General features: G+C 38.2%; 1 protein-coding gene across 9 annotated transcripts in view; it reads left to right on the plus strand.

Moving 5' to 3' along the window:
* adcy7 (adenylate cyclase 7) overlaps window positions 1-17,742 on the plus strand; it is a 41,725-nt gene extending 23,983 nt beyond the window's left edge. For 8 of the 9 annotated variants that reach the window (XM_086070577.1, XM_086070578.1, XM_086070576.1 and 5 more), the window contains 21 exons: window positions 2,613-2,724; window positions 3,050-3,177; window positions 3,728-3,886; window positions 4,688-4,820; window positions 6,229-6,417; window positions 6,550-6,593; window positions 6,787-6,846; window positions 8,357-8,434; window positions 9,781-9,850; window positions 9,941-10,038; window positions 10,125-10,209; window positions 10,622-10,759; window positions 10,853-10,963; window positions 12,442-12,638; window positions 13,866-13,977; window positions 14,063-14,221; window positions 14,341-14,487; window positions 14,567-14,674; window positions 15,765-15,879; window positions 16,091-16,215; window positions 16,297-17,742. In XM_086070577.1, coding sequence (XP_085926703.1) covers window positions 2,613-2,724; window positions 3,050-3,177; window positions 3,728-3,886; window positions 4,688-4,820; window positions 6,229-6,417; window positions 6,550-6,593; window positions 6,787-6,846; window positions 8,357-8,434; window positions 9,781-9,850; window positions 9,941-10,038; window positions 10,125-10,209; window positions 10,622-10,759; window positions 10,853-10,963; window positions 12,442-12,638; window positions 13,866-13,977; window positions 14,063-14,221; window positions 14,341-14,487; window positions 14,567-14,674; window positions 15,765-15,879; window positions 16,091-16,215; window positions 16,297-16,443 — 2,515 coding nt within the window. In that variant the 3' untranslated portion in view covers window positions 16,444-17,742. The remainder of the gene's footprint in view (window positions 1-2,612; window positions 2,725-3,049; window positions 3,178-3,727; window positions 3,887-4,687; window positions 4,821-6,228; window positions 6,418-6,549; window positions 6,594-6,786; window positions 6,847-8,356; window positions 8,435-9,780; window positions 9,851-9,940; window positions 10,039-10,124; window positions 10,210-10,621; window positions 10,760-10,852; window positions 10,964-12,441; window positions 12,639-13,865; window positions 13,978-14,062; window positions 14,222-14,340; window positions 14,488-14,566; window positions 14,675-15,764; window positions 15,880-16,090; window positions 16,216-16,296) is intronic. The other variant, XM_086070584.1, reaches the window with a different exon arrangement.
* Window positions 17,743-17,744: the final 2 nt, after the last annotated feature.

A 17,744-nucleotide genomic window follows, 5' to 3' on the forward strand; every position in this document is an offset into this window, starting at 1 on the left:
TTCAGTTTCATCCTATAAATGTAAAAAAATAAAATAAAATAAAAAAATGGACATAAGTGTTTTTCACAGGACAGCAACGTTATGCTAATGTTTGCATGCCTTTATGGTTGGCTGTAAACAAACCAGTGATTTTTTCTTTCTTTCTGTGTCTACACAATTGCTATGAATGTGACAGATTTCAGATTTTTATTTTTATATTTTTCCCACACAAAACATCATGTGCTTTAGTCACACCTCTGGCAGGTGGATGTCTTTGTTGTTGTTGTTGGCACTACATCAAACTTAACTTATCTGAAACAGCATAATGCCAACGTGAATATCGGCACCGCACCAAATTAAAAAGCCAGAGCGCTAGCACTTTTCCCAGCAGTCTCTCCCAGATTCTCAGATGGGGCCAAAACCAGAAGACATGCCATCGGTGTTTGTGTAGCGTCATAATTTACACTGTTCAAACTGTTACTGTTGCACTCGTCTCCATCCTTCGTTTCCTAAAAAGAAAACATCGTGATGTTGCGGTTTCCTAAAAATGAGGTCAACTATTATTGCACTTTCCAAAAAAAAAGCATGTCCCTAAAAAAAACCCACTATATTTTCACATTCCTAAAAAAAATATATAAAGTACAGATGCTGCACTTTCCTCTAAAGAAGACACACTTAATGAAGTTGCACTTTCTGTGAATAATTAGGTTGTTTAAGGCACTCCAGTTATCCAACTATTTGTATGAAGGCCATTGCAAACAAAGACACTTTTGCATAATATGTCCCTTTTGAACATGTATTCATGCCTCTTCCATGATTTCTGTCTGAGTGACGGATTAGTTTGCTTCCAGACAACTGACCCACATACATACCACAATTGTCCCGGATCAGCCTGCAAGCAATCGCATTATTATTTTCTGACGAATGCTGAGAAAGATGAGCTCTTTACTATGCTTCGTTCATGGAAACGCACAATTAGGATTGACTGGTCACTATAACCAAAATCCATCCATTCATTTTCTATAGTGCTTTTCCTGGCCTAACCAACGGTTTGACTTTACAGTACTTCTTATCCTTTCCAATGGGAAATGAGTGACTCCATGTACTGTATTCCTTCTCGGCTTGTCTTTCTTTATGTTCACCAGCTGATTGATCACCATTGAAAAGAGCACTCTCAATCCTGTGTTTGTGACAGACATTGGCGACAGACATTGCCGTGTCTGCGTGTGATTGTGACACTTTGTGTTTGTGTCAAGAGGAGGCTGCACAGGCATCAATCAGGCTGTCTCGCAGTGAGGAGGTGTTGAGCGAAACGCCGCAACCCTGACCCTATCCCTATAATTACTCCGGTCAAAGCAGTCGTTGCGGCTTTTGTGGCTCTCCTTCAAGCACCTGGCCTATTATGGGCAAGGAGAGGTGATGTGCCCCCCTCTCCAGCTGACAGCTAGTTCAATATAGCCGATACACAGTGGAGAATATGGAAAGTATTCACAACGCTTCACTTTTTCCACATTTTATGTTACAGCCTTATTCCAAAATGGAAAAAAAAAATCTTGCTACTAATAAGTCACATGACACAACATAATGAGAACGCAAAAAAGGGATTTTGGGGGCAAATGTGTGTGTATATGTATATGTGTATATATATATGTATATGTGTATATATATATATATATATATATATATATATATATATATATATATATATATATAAATTCTTAAAAAAATAAATCATGAAATAATGTTTCACATGTACATTTGGCATTTGCAGCTTTTGTTAAAAGTAAAAAAACTGATCATCCTTGAAAGGTCCCTACATCTTAATTGGAGTCCACCTGTGGTGAACTTTCATATTAATATTAATAATGTCCATTTTTGTTGTCATTATTTCATTTAATGTATGTAAGTGTATTTGTTCTAATTTAACATATGTATTTTTGGTATGATTATTTCTTTTTTCCACATTTTATGTTACAGCCTTATTCCAAAAAGGAATAAAAAACAAACAAACATCTTTCTACTAATTCAACACATGACACAACATAATGACAATGCAAAAAAGGGATTTTTGGGGCAAATTTATTATAAATATATTTTTAAAAAATAAATTATGAAATAATGTTTCACATGTACATTAAGCATTTGCAGCTTTTGTTAAAAGTTAAGAACTGATCATCCTTGAAAGGTCCCTACATCTTAATTGGAGTCCATCTGTGGTGAAGTTTCATATTAATATTAATAATGTCATTTTTTTTCATTATTTCATTTAATGTATGTAATTGTATTTGTTCTAATTTAACATATGTATTTTTGGTATGATTAATTTTAATTAAAGTATATTTTCACTTTTCCTCTTTGTTCACTGGCATAAACAAAAAATAAAAATAATTTTGTTCGCCAAGTGAGGTCCACTGACGTCTATAGTCTATCCCACGACAGAAGAAAATGTCATCCTTTTTGTAAAAAGTATTGAAAGTTGGAGAGAGACATTTTGTGCGATATTCGAGTATTTCCACCCCACACATTTTTGCTAGAATTCTGAACACACTTTTGACTTAAAAGGCGTTAAACTTCTCAGGTTGGCTATCCTACAGGTTGTGACGTGTTAGCTTCTTACGTCTTCTTCCTTGCAGTATTCTCTACGCCGACATTGTGGGCTTCACTCGATTGGCCAGCGACTGTTCCCCCAAGGAGCTTGTCGTCATGCTCAACGAACTGTTTGGAAAGTTTGACCAAATTGCCAAGGTCAGTTGACATTTACTAATTTAACTGTTGTTTTCCTGTTTGTTTTGACACCGGTCATAACGAAAGTTGTGATATAACCATTGTATTATTTAGGATTAGGCATCCCCCAATAATGGACGCCTTTTATTGTGGAACATATCTTCAATTTTGTTCAATCTTCAATGTGTGTTCAAATATGTTTGGCAAGCATGTTGGAGTGGTTTATAAATTTAAAAATATATATACAGTATTTATATGGTGTATCTATATTGCAGATTTTCATTTAGGAAAATGTGCCCTGCAATGAACTGTATACTCTTCATGCACATACTGTACGTCTTTCCAGGAAAACGAGTGCATGAGGATCAAGATCCTGGGTGACTGCTATTACTGCGTATCGGGCCTGCCGGTGTCGCTGCCCAAACACGCCAAGAACTGTGTGAAAATGGGTCTGGACATGTGCGAAGCCATTAAGTGAGTTAGCCTAATACTCAAAGGACTCCATTAATAACAACAATAACAAGAAAACAGAATCCAGAGTCAAACATATTTTTGAATTCATTTCCATGGATTACTTCAATTTAATATGAGGAAATTGAGTTTGTAAGTCAAGATGTTGGGCTTTTAGGAGAATTTTCAGGATTAACCTAAAATGCACTATAACCTATACAGGTGACCTCAACTTGACCTTTTTAAAATGTCAATGTGCATGTCTAAAACTTCAGTGTTTCAGTACTTTTTGCACAATTTGCTTTTCTCTATAATAGCTGAACGGCAACATTCACAGCAGGTTGTTGACCCATGAATGTTATGGAACTATAAATGTCCTTGTTAAATTGTCATCAGTTCTTCTTTATTCACAGTTTGATGTCAGGAGATCAAGACGATATGTAAAAGTTGAGCAATAGTAGCTTTAAAAAGAATGTTCTCCTGGGGAGGTTGTGCAAAAAGTACTGAAGGATTGACCAGTTGGACATTAGCAGTAGTGATGTCTATAGCCTTGTTGTGGTTTAATGTGCGGCAGGCAGGTACGAGAGGCCACCGGCGTAGACATCAACATGAGAGTGGGCGTGCACTCGGGCAACGTTCTGTGCGGCGTGATCGGCCTGCGCAAGTGGCAGTTTGACGTGTGGTCACATGATGTGACACTAGCCAATCACATGGAGTCAGGGGGCCTTCCGGGGTAAGTGCAAGTTAGTAATATGGAGCTTTTTTGTTGTCATGTAAATGTGGCATGTCATCAAAAAGACACATAAACTTGCAGTGGCAGTGCACTACTTGGTTTCAACCATAAAAATCAGATACATATACCTATATATTAATAGAATATAAAGTTTTCCCAATGGCAATCCAGGAAATGTAGATGCACATGCACAATGAATGAATTAAATGTTTTTTTTTGTAGTCACTTATTTGCTTTTAGCGAAAAATAAAATAGGAAAATAACGTAATGATTTTTTTGTTTTGTTTCATACAGTTCCCCCAAAAAATGATTTGTTGTATGCAGTACAGGAAAAAAAACTCATTTTAATTATTCAAAATTAATAATGTAGTACCAAAAAATTACTTGTGTAAAAAATATTTTGGATTCCAACAATAAAATCAAATAAATATATATTTTTTCTTTTTAACTGTATGAATAAAAAAAACTCATGCAGTTTTCATATTGTGTCAAACTAAATATATTTTCCTTTTTTATATAATACAAAAACAAAATCTTATTTTTTGTTTCATTTTGTTTTTGTACAATGCAAAAAACGAAAAATGTTATTTCTATTTTTGTTTTGTTTCATACGATGCAAAAAAAAAGTATTGATAGAAGTTATTCATACGACTGAGTAGTTTTACTTGAGAGCCACAATAACCTTTGCTTGCCTTTTTTTTTTTTGTCGTGTGATGGCACCATTTACTAATACTAAATGTCAACTCGCGGCTAAAACCAGTGTCAAAAACCTCAAACCGAGCATCATTGTGGTCATTATAGACGCGTGCACATCACAGAGGCGACTCTGAAGCACTTGAACAAGGCGTACGAGGTGGAAGAGGGCGAGGGGCAACTCCGGGATCAATACCTCAAGGAGCTCAACGTCAGAACCTACCTCGTTATTGACCCTCGGGTGAGTTTACGACCTTTTGTGGCACTTGAAAAGGTACTTAATGCTTGTTATGCATGCACTTGAAAACATATCTTTTAAAATGACTTCAGATGATGTGTAGGTGTATGGAAGATGAATTTGAATCTCCGGCTCACTATAAATGTCAAATACAGCAAGCAGTACATTGACTTCCGAGTGCTCCAAGTGAAGTGGAAAAGAAAATGGTAGCAATTAAGAAAACACTGTTTATTTCTCTGCGTTCTATTTGATTATGTTTTATGACTATGGCGTGGCAAGAGAACTTCTGCCGCAATGGAAAGGCGCCTTGAATTGAAAAATGTGCTATACGCGAGTGGCGGCCCCGTGACGTCAGAATAAAATGAATAAATCAGGGGTGTCGGGCGATTACAAATTTTAGTCGTAATTAATCGCATGATTTCAATAGTTAACTCATGATTAATCGCAAATTTTATATGTGTTCTAAATGTACAATAAAAATGTTCATACTCTTGTTAACATAAAAGTGTTGAACTAATAGAAATATGGCTGCATATTTTAGTCATTGATAGAGTAATTTCATAATAATTAATAAATATATGTATTTGTGTTAATGGAACTTTAAATTAACTCATTCATTGTTACAATTTTTTTATTAATTTTAGTTTAGTTATTTATTTTAGGGATATCAAATTAGTCCGTTAATTCTGAGTTAACTCATTCACTGCCATTGATGGCTATAGACGTAAAAAAATCATTTGAACTATTTCTACTAGTTTAACTTTTTTCCCCCCGCTTTTGTTAACCTGTAAACCTAGAAAAAATATTGTACATTTAGAACAGATATAAAAAAAGTTTTTTTATCGTGAGTTAACTATCGCCTGATGCGATAAAAAAAAAAAATGAAAGGATTATTAGAAATTAGGGGTGTCAGGCGATTAAAATTTGTAACCGTAATTAATCGCATGACTTCACTAGTTAACTCACGATTATTCACAAATTTTATATCTGTTCTAAAATGTACAATAAAAAAAATTCTAGGTTTTCATATTCAAAAAATTTTTAACTAATAGAAATAGTTCAAATTAATTTTTGACGTCTATAGCCATCAATGGCAGTGAATGAGTTAACTCAGAATTTACGGACTAATTTGATATCCCTAAAATAAATAACGAAACAAAAAATTATTTAAAAAATTGTAACAATGAAAGGTACATCTTGTGTGATCTAAACGAGCAGCAAAAATCTTTGTTTTTACTTCCTGCTAGGCCGCTACGTCCAATATGGGCCAGCTGGCCAACGCAGCACCATCGTCAGCCCGTCCATCCACGCGACCCTTTCACACTGAGCGAGTGCAGTGCGAAAAGTGTTTTAGCAAAGTTATCTCCCGCTGCATAACGTTTTTTAAAATGCGTCGTATCCCTCTGATGAGTCCAAAGATCCGACACAGAGCGGCCGCAGCGTCCCTAAGCCTCGAGTGAACGACGGTTTGAAGATGCGAGCGTCCGTGCGCATGACGCGCTACTTGGAGTCCTGGGGGGCCGTCAAGCCCTTCGCCCACCTGCAGAGCCGAGAGGGCTTCTCTGCGGACCCCCTCGGCAACGGGAAGTCGCTCTCCAAGGTAAGCAGGACTGCAGAAACGCTACTAATGATTAGTTACTTGTGGTAATTGCCACCTTGCACAGTACTAGAAATAAACCATAGAGTGAAAAGAAAAAAAAAAGAAGTAATGAATTGCTTGCTTGTTTTTCAGGACATTCCACTGCGAACAGCACCCAGCTCCAAGATCACTGAGAGGTAAACAAAAAAAAGTTAAAGTTACTATTTTTGATCGTTGATGTCAACAATGCACATGCATTCCAAAGCCAGTCAGCCAGCTCTACTTGCCTCTTCATAGCGATTTTTGCCATCGATTGACATGACAACGACAGTACCTGCTGTGTTGGTGATGTGTTTTGTGTTGTGACTTGTTGCACTCCTCCTATGACAGCTTTGATGAGTCACTAGAAGAGCGGTTCTCCTTGTCCACGCCCTCGGTCAGCAGCCATAAGTGAGTTTGGGCCTCTGGTACAGTGCAGGAGTTCTCAACCTGAAATCAAGAAAACGCGTAGTTTTTGGGAAAAGAGCTTAGACTGTTTAATGGATTAATGAGTGATTTAATGTATTACCACAAATAGTGGCCCGAGGTGCTTTTATTGATACATTTTGGGATACAGTGTTCCCTCTCATTGTAGATTTGAGTTAAAATGTGTTTATAGCATATGGCAGGTGTAATATTATATTAAAAGTATTTTTTTAAATGGATCTGGAACTTATCTTCCATGGTGAAAACCACATTGAGAAGTTTGCTGTTCATCTCTTTGTAAGCGAACAGCAAATTGTCCGAAAAGTACTGAAACCTTGAAACGGGCACATTTAAAAATGTAGATGATTGCGCATTAAACAGCAAAAATCCACAAGTAATTGATGCCCACCCCAAAAAAATGGAATTCCTTATAGATGCCACTAGATGCAGTATTTTAATATTAGACATGGATTGGGCCTGAAAGCAAAAACGATGAACAGATGAGTTTGTCTGCGAATAACGGAGGATATTTTCTTAGGCTTTATGTGCCTCGGCTCATAAAAGTTGCGAAACCGTACATTATTTGAGGTAATACATTAAAAAGAATGCAACAATTAACTCATTTGCTCCCAAAAACGTATAAATATGTTCTATTTCAAATATTACCAAATTTTTTTACAAATTTCAAAAAAGCATACAGAAGGCTTTGATGCAGCCTCAGAACGGAAGAAAATGCTTGAAGCAATGGTAGTTATTACAAAAACGGCCAGCAGCTGGCAGCAGAGTATAAGAGATCAACCAGGGCCATATTGCAAAAAGCTGTTTTAAACAGATTTTTGAGTAATGATGAAAATGCTGCAAAACGGAAATGGATTGAATTTTTTTTTACTGATGAAAGAAAAGACTCTAATCTTTCTTTTGGTGGGTTCCATGTTTTTATAGCAATAGAGCACAAAATATTCTGTGGCCGGGAGCAAAGGGGGTTGCTTCAGTGAAAGTGGCCGGGAGTGAATGAGTTAATTTGAGTCATTGACTTTGACTTGCAGCTGAGTGAGAACTACAATCTGGGCGGCAGGTTCTAACATCCCAACACTAACCTCGGCAGGGCCGATGCACTCTTCACCCTACTGACCACGTGACACGGCTAACCTCCTTTCAAGATCACGCCGACGTGCTCTCCTGAGTTCTATCCGGGGCGCGGCATCTATGTATCTGCTGTGTACATCTGTGCGACCTCTTCCTTCCTGCCAGATAGCTTCAGGGGGCTTTCCATAGCCCCCTGAAACCTCATCTAGCTCACAGCATCCGGTTAATCACCCCAACCCCCCCCCCCCTTCCCTCCCCCTTTCTGTGTGCACCACAAGCATGATCTATACAGGCACCGTCTCCTCATTTTTTTTCTCTCTGACTAATGTGCACACAGCAGCCATTAACCCCCATCAGTGGCCTTATGTCTCTCTTTTATTCCTTAATCTCGTCTGCTTCTTGGGCGCAGGAACAAGTCACAGAAGAGTCGCTTTGACGAGGAGCTGCACAACGAGATGACCACCACCATAGATGAACTGGGCAGCAAGTAGGTCCAGTCCGCCGGCAAGCTCAGAAAAACGTCAACAACACATAGAAAAGAATGGAAATGGAATTCAACCGTTCCAGGCTCAAATTGACGCCATCATAAAGTCTTTATAAAGTTTTAACTGTCAACCAAATGTAGAAACAAGTCATAAAAAATTTGTTTGGTGGCCCATGCTCGTATTCGAACCTGGAACCTCTCGACTGTGAGCCATTTGTGCCAAACAAATGCCTCAACTTGCCACTAGAGGCATTAACCGAGATTCGGAACCACAAGGCTTATTTTAGTAAATAACAACAATAATTATAATAATAATAATATTTTTTATTATTATTATTATTAGTAGTAGTAGAGCTGTCAAACAATTGTCAAAAATTAAATAGGCTTTATTTATCATAATTTTTTGCCTGCCAAATTTAAAGAGCACCTGTTATTTGTTAATTTTTTCGACATTTAGTGTTATAAAGGTGTCCACTGCACACGCTCATCCTCCTCTCTTTCTAATCAGTTCATAACTTGCATAATTTTATATAGGGGGAAAAAATGACCCCAATAGTTTGACATGAAAATATATTCTGAACGTCAAATATTTAAATATTAATATTAAATGCATGTTGTTATGTTTATTGTTCAAACACAACCTGTGCAACATTTAATGGAACCATCCGCTGTCAGCTAAAGGATCATCTGCGGTCAAAATGAATACATTAATAATGCAATAATTTTGGGTGATTAATTAATTAGTTAACACTTTAACTTTGACAGCACTATTATTAAGTAAATTAAATTATCTTTTTTTTTTAATAATCAATTTAATCATAATAAATTAAGCAATATTTTTATATAACACTGAACGTATTTGTAGAGCATTCTTATTCTGAATATAATCAATGTAATCATATTGAAGAAGCCAAATATGACCCCCCCCCCCCCCCTTTTAATATATATTTATTTTAAATAAGAAATCAAACAATTATGTGAGGCGGATGTGTTGGCCACTTGTCAACCTTGCTGTCAACAATTACTTAATGAGCTAAAAAATAAATACCAGTACACGGAAAAAATGAATACATTTTTACACATTGCATGAAAAAAATGGCTACAAATATTCCAGGAGTCTTGATAATGTCAATGCTCAGTGGGCCAGCCTTGTGTGGGTTATCTCCAAGTACGCTGTCTTCCTCCCACATTCCAAAAACATGCCAGGTTCATTGAAAACTATAGTAATGTGAATATAAATACTCTTAGGCTCAAGCCATATTATAACTACCTCTACTTTACAGGTTCCACTGTATTATATGACAGAAAAATCTAATGTTTTATTTTTTGGGTATGTCCTCCTTCCCAAGACAATGGTACAAGTCCGAGGAGAGTGGCAGTTTGGCAATATGGTTTCCAAAGAAAGACCTCGAAAAACAGGTGAGTTGAAAAAAAACAAAAAAATAACTACCTCTCCCACATTACCCTCATTTTGGTTCCCATTCAAACGCTCTCTCATTGTCTCCAAAGTACCGAGCCTTGGATTTGCCCATGTTCAAACACTACGTGGGCTGCGCCGCCGTCATCTTCCTCTGCATCTTTTCCATCCAGATGTTAGTCACCAGGGAGTGAGTATGAGCACAATGAGCAGAAATGAAATAAGCGCAGAAAAATGGAGTTCGGCTGACGCCGAGTCGTTTGTGGTAACCGTCAGTCGGCAGATACTCGGAGTGACGTTCGCGGCGCTGGCGTGCGTCCTCGTGCTGACCCTGGCCATCTGTTTCGCAGCTCACATACAGGTCGGTGACGAGAGGCCGCCGGTTTTGACATACTTGTACATGCGAGAATATTTTTATTTATTTATTATATTTTATTTAATGTATTTATTTATTTATATTATTATTATTATTTTTTTTTTTTTTTTTTTAAGGACTTCATCCAGCTGAGAAAATAAGTGAATTTTCTCATTTTTCTCATTCCCATTTACACTTTTTAGTTGATAATAAACATATTTAAAATCAGATGCAGATGCGGCGGGCCCCGTGACTGGGCTTGTCTTGGGGGGCCCCAAGTGGCTAACTACGCTTTCTATAGTTAACTTAGCGGCCCGTGTCCTTGATGGGAATAGTCGACCCTCACATATCGTGTGTGACAATGAATGTCAGAGATCGTCTTTCTCGACATAACTTTGTTCCCTGCCTGTGTGTGTAGCGCATGTTTCCAGAGAAGCTGTCGGGCTGCCAGTGGTTGGCGTCCATTTCTGAGGCGGTGGTGAAGAAGCCGTGCGTGCGTCTCCCCCTGGCCGCCGTCACCACCGCCGTCATCGTTCTCTTGGCCGTCTTCAACCTGGTGAACAAGACACCCCATTTAAAAAAAAAAAAACTCCGCTTTGCTCTTTGGCTCATTTCAATTTTCCAACCTTCTTTTCCTTCTCTCCCTCAGTGCTTCGTCCAGGCGCATTTTCCAGAATGTTCCAGTGGTGACGTTCCCGCCCTGGGTCACGCAAATGATTCCGAGCCACTGGGATTGCAGGGAGGACTCTTTTGTCTGCCTGTGAGCGGATTAGCACTTTATATAGCTGTAATGGAAATAGAAGGTTGCCGCCCCACTTTTTGGATTTGGAATTGGATTTTCAACTAGAAAAGGCATTTAACCGGAAATATTTTAACTCATTTACTGCCGTTGACGACTATAGACGTCAAAAATTCATTAGTTTAACTTCTGAAAACCTAGAAAAAAAATTGTATTGTACATTTATAACAGATATAAAATCTGTGATTAATCGCGAGTCAACGATTGAAGTCATGCGATTAATTACGATTACAAATTTTAATCATCTGACGCCCCTCATTTAAAAATGTTTTTTTAATTAGGGGCGTCGGCCGATTACATTTTTTTAATAATAATTAATCACATGACTTCACTAGTCAATTAACGATTCATCACAAATTGTATATCTGTACTGAATGTACAATAATAAAAAAATTCTAGGTTTTTCATACTCTTGTTAGCAAAAGTGGATAAATTGGTAAACTAATAGAAATAGTTGAAATGAACTTTTGACGTCTATAGCCATCAATGGCAGTGAATGAGTTCAAATGTTAAAGTCGCCATTATTGTTGTCAAGTGTGCATTCACTGCGGAAATGTTGAAAAGCCACATTTGAATGTGAGTTTTTACCAAAGCCTCATCGTTTGGTAACACAAGAGTGGAATACTTTTGCAGTCACATATTATTTAAAAGCTTCTTTTTTTTTTATTTTATTGTAAGAGTAATTTAAAATAGTTTTTCAACAGTTGTCCATGTTTCAAGGTTGGATATTTGTTTTTCAATATTATTGGGAAGGTATTTTATTTTCTACACTTATTCTTAACTCATTCACTGCCATAAATTACTTTTTTCTTTCTTTTTTTAAGATGATTAAAAATTAGGGGGAAGAGGTGATTACATTTTTAAAATTGTAATTAATCGCATGACTTCACTAGTTAACTCATGATTAATCACAAATGTTATATCTGTTCTAAATGTACAATTAAAAAAATCTAGGTTTTCATGCTCTTAACAAAAGTGGGGAAAAAATGTTAAACTAATAGAAATAGTTTGCATGAATTTTTGACGTTTTTAGCCGTCAACGGTAGTAAATGGATAAAAAAAAAAAGAAGAAAATATCAAAAATGAGGGTTGACAGGCGATTAACATTTTTAATCGTTATTTATCGCATTACTTCACTAGTTAACTCACGATTAATCACAAATTTGATGTCGGTTCTAAATGTACAATAAAAAAAGTCTATGTTTTCATACTCTTGTTAACAAAAGTGGGAAAAAATGTTAAACTAACAGAAATAGTTCAAATGAATTTTTGACCTTTTTATAGCCGTCAAGGGCAGTGAATGAGTCCATGGCCCATGCAATAATGTTCATGAATGGATTCAACCAACACGATTACCTCAGAAGATCAATTTTTAACCAGTTGTTACACCCCAAATAGATATGACTTAAAATCGTCTCCTTTTCGGGTTTTCCCTCCAGTACTCGGTGTATTGCTGCATCCTGTCCCTGATGGCTTGCAGCGTGTTCCTGCGGGTCAGCTTGGAGCTCAAAGTGCTCTTCCTCGCCCTGACGTCCAGCGCGTACTACATCATCATCCTCAGCACCAACAAGCACCTCTTTGTGGCCTACGCAGGCGTCCTCCACGCTCAGATTACCGGAGACGGCAACTGCAGCAGGTGGGACTTGATACCAAGATAAGATCGGTCATGTAGGAATTATTAAAAAAAAAAAAGAGTGAGAGATAGAGAAGCGAGAGAGGCGCTTTGTGGAAAAGCTGACAAGTCTCCGGTCACATAGGAGGGATTTAGACCTATGTGTTTACGTAGAAAGAGTTATGCAACCTTTTATTTTGATGGACAGTTGTTCCGGAACAAGCTTTAAAAGGATTTATGTAGGACGTGTGATTCATTACGATCATACAAATGTGCATAAAACTCTAAAAACTGTTTTTTTTTAATGCACCAAATCTAATAAAAGCGACTAAAAAGACAAATTGATGAAAAACAGTAAATTAAATTATCTCTGTTGATAATCTACATTGCTAACCAAAATAGCAGCACCTTCTAAGTTCTTCATCTTTGGTGAGCTGACATGTTAGACTACACGTTTCTATTTAAGTCGGTGCTACTACGTCGTACCACAGTTAGTTGTCGAGTCGGTTATCCTCTTAAAAAGAATAAAATAAATGCCTTCCTTAAATAAATAGATACTTTTTCCACTCTGGAAGAAAAGTACTCGAATTGTAGTTAATGGGCTCCTGTTCCCAATGTAAATATAAAAAACTAAGAACAATAAAGAAAAAAATGTAAAAAATAAATAAACATAAGCCTGAATATAAAAATTAAAAGCACAAAAAATAGATTAAAATTACAAATAAGAATTTCTAAATGTATTAAGTGAACTGAAAAAAGACACAACTGAAAGAAAAAATAGAACATGAAAAATGTGAATGTTTAAAATTAAAAACAATTTAAAATTCAAATTACAAAAATGACAAAATAAGAATTAAAATAGAAAATAAAAAGGAGAATGAAAAAAAATAAGAAAATAAAAATGAGGAATATGACAAAATGCAAGAATGAAAATTGTTATGAAATGTGAAATTTTAACATAAAATATTCAAAATGACTTTTCAAAATTAAACATTAGCTCATGAGAAATATGTATGATTAAAATAAAAACAATGGAAAAAATAAATTCCCCAAATAAAAAGTATTTTTAAATTCGATTCTTTAAAGAAGAAAATAGTCAAAATACAAAAACAAAAATATCACAAAGTTGAGGAAAAATAAAAAGAAGAAACAATATGAAAATAAAAAATAAATGGTTAAATGTCCCAAAAAACAACAACAACAATAATAAAAAGAAACAAGTGCGTGAGTGGGTGTGTTTGTTGTGCACAGCCTATCAGACGCGTCGATAGTGAGGCTGGTGGGCCTGATGAAGCACCCGCAGGTGATGAGCTGCATCTACATCACCTTGTTCCTGGTCACCATGCTCATCATCTCACAGCAGGTACTCTCCTACTCTACCCTTTATTATCATCATCATCATCATCATCATCATCATCTCCCAACCAATCCTGGTGTGTCTCCATCAGAACGAGTCGGTCTTCCGTCAGGACTTCCTGCTCAAGTACAAGAACCACACGGAGCAGGACGAGATCGAGACCCGGGAGAACCTGAACCGCCTTCTGCTGGAGAACGTGCTGCCCGCCCACGTGGCCTCGCTCTTTGTGGGCGAGAACAAGAAAAACGAGGTGAGGTGCCGGATGCCCCCAACAGAGACGGCAGCTGCTTTTTTTTTTGGGGGGGGGGGGGGTATTTGTAATTATGCAAATGTCTGATTGCGTTCTATGGAAATCTCCCCCTCCAACAGGATCTCTACTACAAGTCGTACGACTGCGTGTGCGTGATGTTCGCCTCGGTGCCCGACTTCAAGGAGTTCTACACGGAATGCGACATCAACAAGGAGGGCCTGGAGTGCCTGAGGCTCCTCAACGAGATCATCGCAGACTTCGACGAGGTTGGCATCCCGCCGCTTCTTTTGCTTCCGCGCGGTTGAATCGTCACATGACTGGATGACGGCGCTGTTGTCCCCGCAGCTGCTGTCCAAGCCCAAGTTCAGCGGCGTGGAGAAGATCAAGACCATCGGCAGCACGTACATGGCGGCGGCCGGCCTCAGCGGGACGCTTGGTCAGGAGAACAATCAGGTGGGCTGGCTGAAGAGGGCGCTTGAAGGAACCGTTGCATATGGAACGCGGTTCCTTTGCCGGGTGTTACCCGTGTAGAGTGAAACACGACAACGTGTATGGATAGGGAGTGCGCCGGACCGCCAATAGCGAAAATCTTCGTATAATTGATGCCCATTGAAATTACTTTTATTGCTCTTTTTGACGGCCCCCCCAAAAATTTAAAAAAAATTCTAATAAACATTCAACATGTGTTTTCCACAAAGAACGGGGATGAAAACCCACACAAGCACGGGGAGAACATGCAAACTCCACCCAGGAAGCCCGGACTCGATCTCACGTCCTTTGGACTGGGAGGCGGACGTGCTAAACAGTCCCCCACCGTGCCGCCCAAAGCAAGATTTAATTGCATAAAATAACATTTTGATTTCAAGGAATTCAAAAGTAAAAATGAGAAAAAATTTAATAAAAAATTAAATATACAAATATATATATATAAATATAAAATCTGAGGACAGAATTAAACGGATTAAAAAATAGGAATGAATACAAAAAGGCAAAGAAAAATGAGAAATATAAGACAGAAAATACAAAATAAAATACATTTAAAATGAATAAAAGTAAAAGTCTGAAACAATTGAAAAATACTATAGAAAGGAGAAATTAAGAAGAAGAATTTGAAAAAATGGCCACAAATATAAATAAGAAAAACGAACATATTGAATTTTTTAAAAAAAGATATAAAGGAAAAATTAATAAGAACAAAACAAGTAAATACAAGTAACAAAAATGATTAAAATAATAGAAAATTATTACAAAAATAAAGAACGAATACAAATTAAAAAATAAAGGGTAAAATCGAAGAAAATATATGATTTATTTTTAAATTACAATTATAAATAAATGTATGAAACAGTTATAGTAATCAGGAAGCAATTGCGTCACCCAGTAGCGCTTTACATCTACTGGTGCACTGTCACCTCCACTTGTCAGAATTCTTAAGCCTATGCAATCCATATTTGACTTTTGCGAGACATTTTCCACAACATTTTAGCTGCACTCATCATCTCAGTGGACCAAAAACGAACGGCGTGTGTGTGTGTGCGTCCAGGACCGGGAGCGTCAGCAGGCTCAGATCGGCATCATGGTGGAGTTTGCCGTGGCGCTTGTCGGCAAGTTGGACGGCATCAACCGACATTCCTTCAACAACTTCAGGCTGCGCGTGGGTGAGTGAGTGTGCGCTCAAACAAACATTCAACCCTTTGCGAGTGAGGACGGATGGGAAAGCTTATGTCATCTTACTTGGCAACGCGAAGCTCCCGTGACTTCCCCGCTGCCAAATTTCCTCAGCACTTAACAATTCCGCACTTGATTTATCACCATTTCACACTGCCTGGAAAAGTCATCATTTGAAAGTTGTCTTCGTTCTTCCCGCAGGTATTAACCACGGTCCCGTGATCGCCGGAGTGATCGGCGCCAGGAAGCCTCAGTACGACATCTGGGGCAACACGGTCAACGTGGCGAGCAGAATGGAGAGCACCGGCGAGCTGGGAAAGATACAAGTACGTCCAAGAGTCAAGCCAAAGAAAAAAAAAAGAAAAAAAGCCACATTCTAAGTGAATGTTGCGCGTGTCGCCCGCCAGGTGACGGAAGAGACGTCGGACGTGCTGCACAAGTTGGGCTACTCATGCGAGTGCCGCGGCTTCATCAGCGTGAAAGGCAAAGGCGAGCTCAAGACTTTTTTCGTGTGCACGGACACCAACAAGCAGCAAGGCATGGGACTCAGCTGAGATTGCGAGAAAAATGCAACGCTTGCTTGCACGCATGAGGTAAGTGTTTGCGCTGCACAGGGAAGGGACTGTAATACCGCGGTTGTCCTGCGGTGGTGCTGCAAATACTGGAAGTACACAGTCGTTGATAGAGAGTTTGGCCGACTCGCAACAACATGGCGTCCGTATGTCATGTGACCAGCAGTTGACCAATCACAACTCTCTCTATCAACGGCTATGAGGAAATAGAGTCGAACTGCGCTGGATGAGCTCGGGATGGAACCGGAAATGGACAAAACAGAACCTTTACACAAAAAAACATCCGACTTTGATTTTATATCTAGATCTTTATAACATCATGTTTTTTGTTGATAATGGGGGGTGAAATGAGTTTATGTTCAAGAGTCCCCCTGCAAAAAAAAAGAAAAAAAGAAGTGATTTAGGTTCCAGAATGTAGTGATTCATTTGTCTGACTTCCGTGCTGGCCGCGTGGGTTCAGTTGTGAACGTAAATGCTTGTCTGTCTCTTTATGCGCCCTGTGAATGACGAGCAACCAATCCAGGTTGTTGTAGTCTGACTTTTTGCCCAAAGTTTGTCTTAGATGGGCTCCAGCATCCCACAACCCAGAATAGGGTTAATGGAATAAGTGCTATAGAAAATGGATGGATGATAAAAGGGAAGGGGCCCTTTTTTTGTCAATTATTGTTACTCCGGTACAGACTTTTTCATGTCAAATCTTCATCAAATTCTGTCCACCCAAACTTCGTGTCAATTGGTAAACTTGATGTTGTAGGGCTGATTTTGGGGGATTCATGTTGTGGACCCCCAAAAGAGACACATACCTTGAGAAACTGTATTATGGCCTATGGAGGACTTTTGTACTTTAATGACCATGAAAGAAAATGTATTGTACTAAACCAATTTTGTAGACATTTTGTGTCCGATGAAAAAAATTGATTCGGTTTGTGGATCATTTTGTCGGCTTTGTTACTGTGTAATGAGCAAGACACGTGTTGTGGTTCGGCGGCGGGGGGGGTCATGTTTTGCGTGTATTTTTAATGGGACAATCTGTATAGCTGTGTTGTTGACAAGCATGTAATCATGTGTCCGGATTGTTGTCATCATGCCTGCTACTTGCTTACTTGTGAGGCGTGTCGTTTCTCGAGCAGGACCGACGCTGGAGCATTCATCTCGTGGCCTTACTCCAACCACCATCTTGTTTTCAAATGTGTGGATATTATGATTAACACTGTTGTATAGTTGTCTGTTTTTTTTTTTCCCGTGTGAACAAAATGTTCTAAATAAATTATTCACAATGGATG

The sequence above is a fragment of the Leptonotus elevatus genome, chromosome 3 (assembly GCF_054856555.1).
Source record: "Leptonotus elevatus isolate MCC_2025b chromosome 3, RoL_Lele_1.0, whole genome shotgun sequence".
NCBI classification, from domain to species: Eukaryota; Metazoa; Chordata; class Actinopteri; order Syngnathiformes; family Syngnathidae; genus Leptonotus; species Leptonotus elevatus.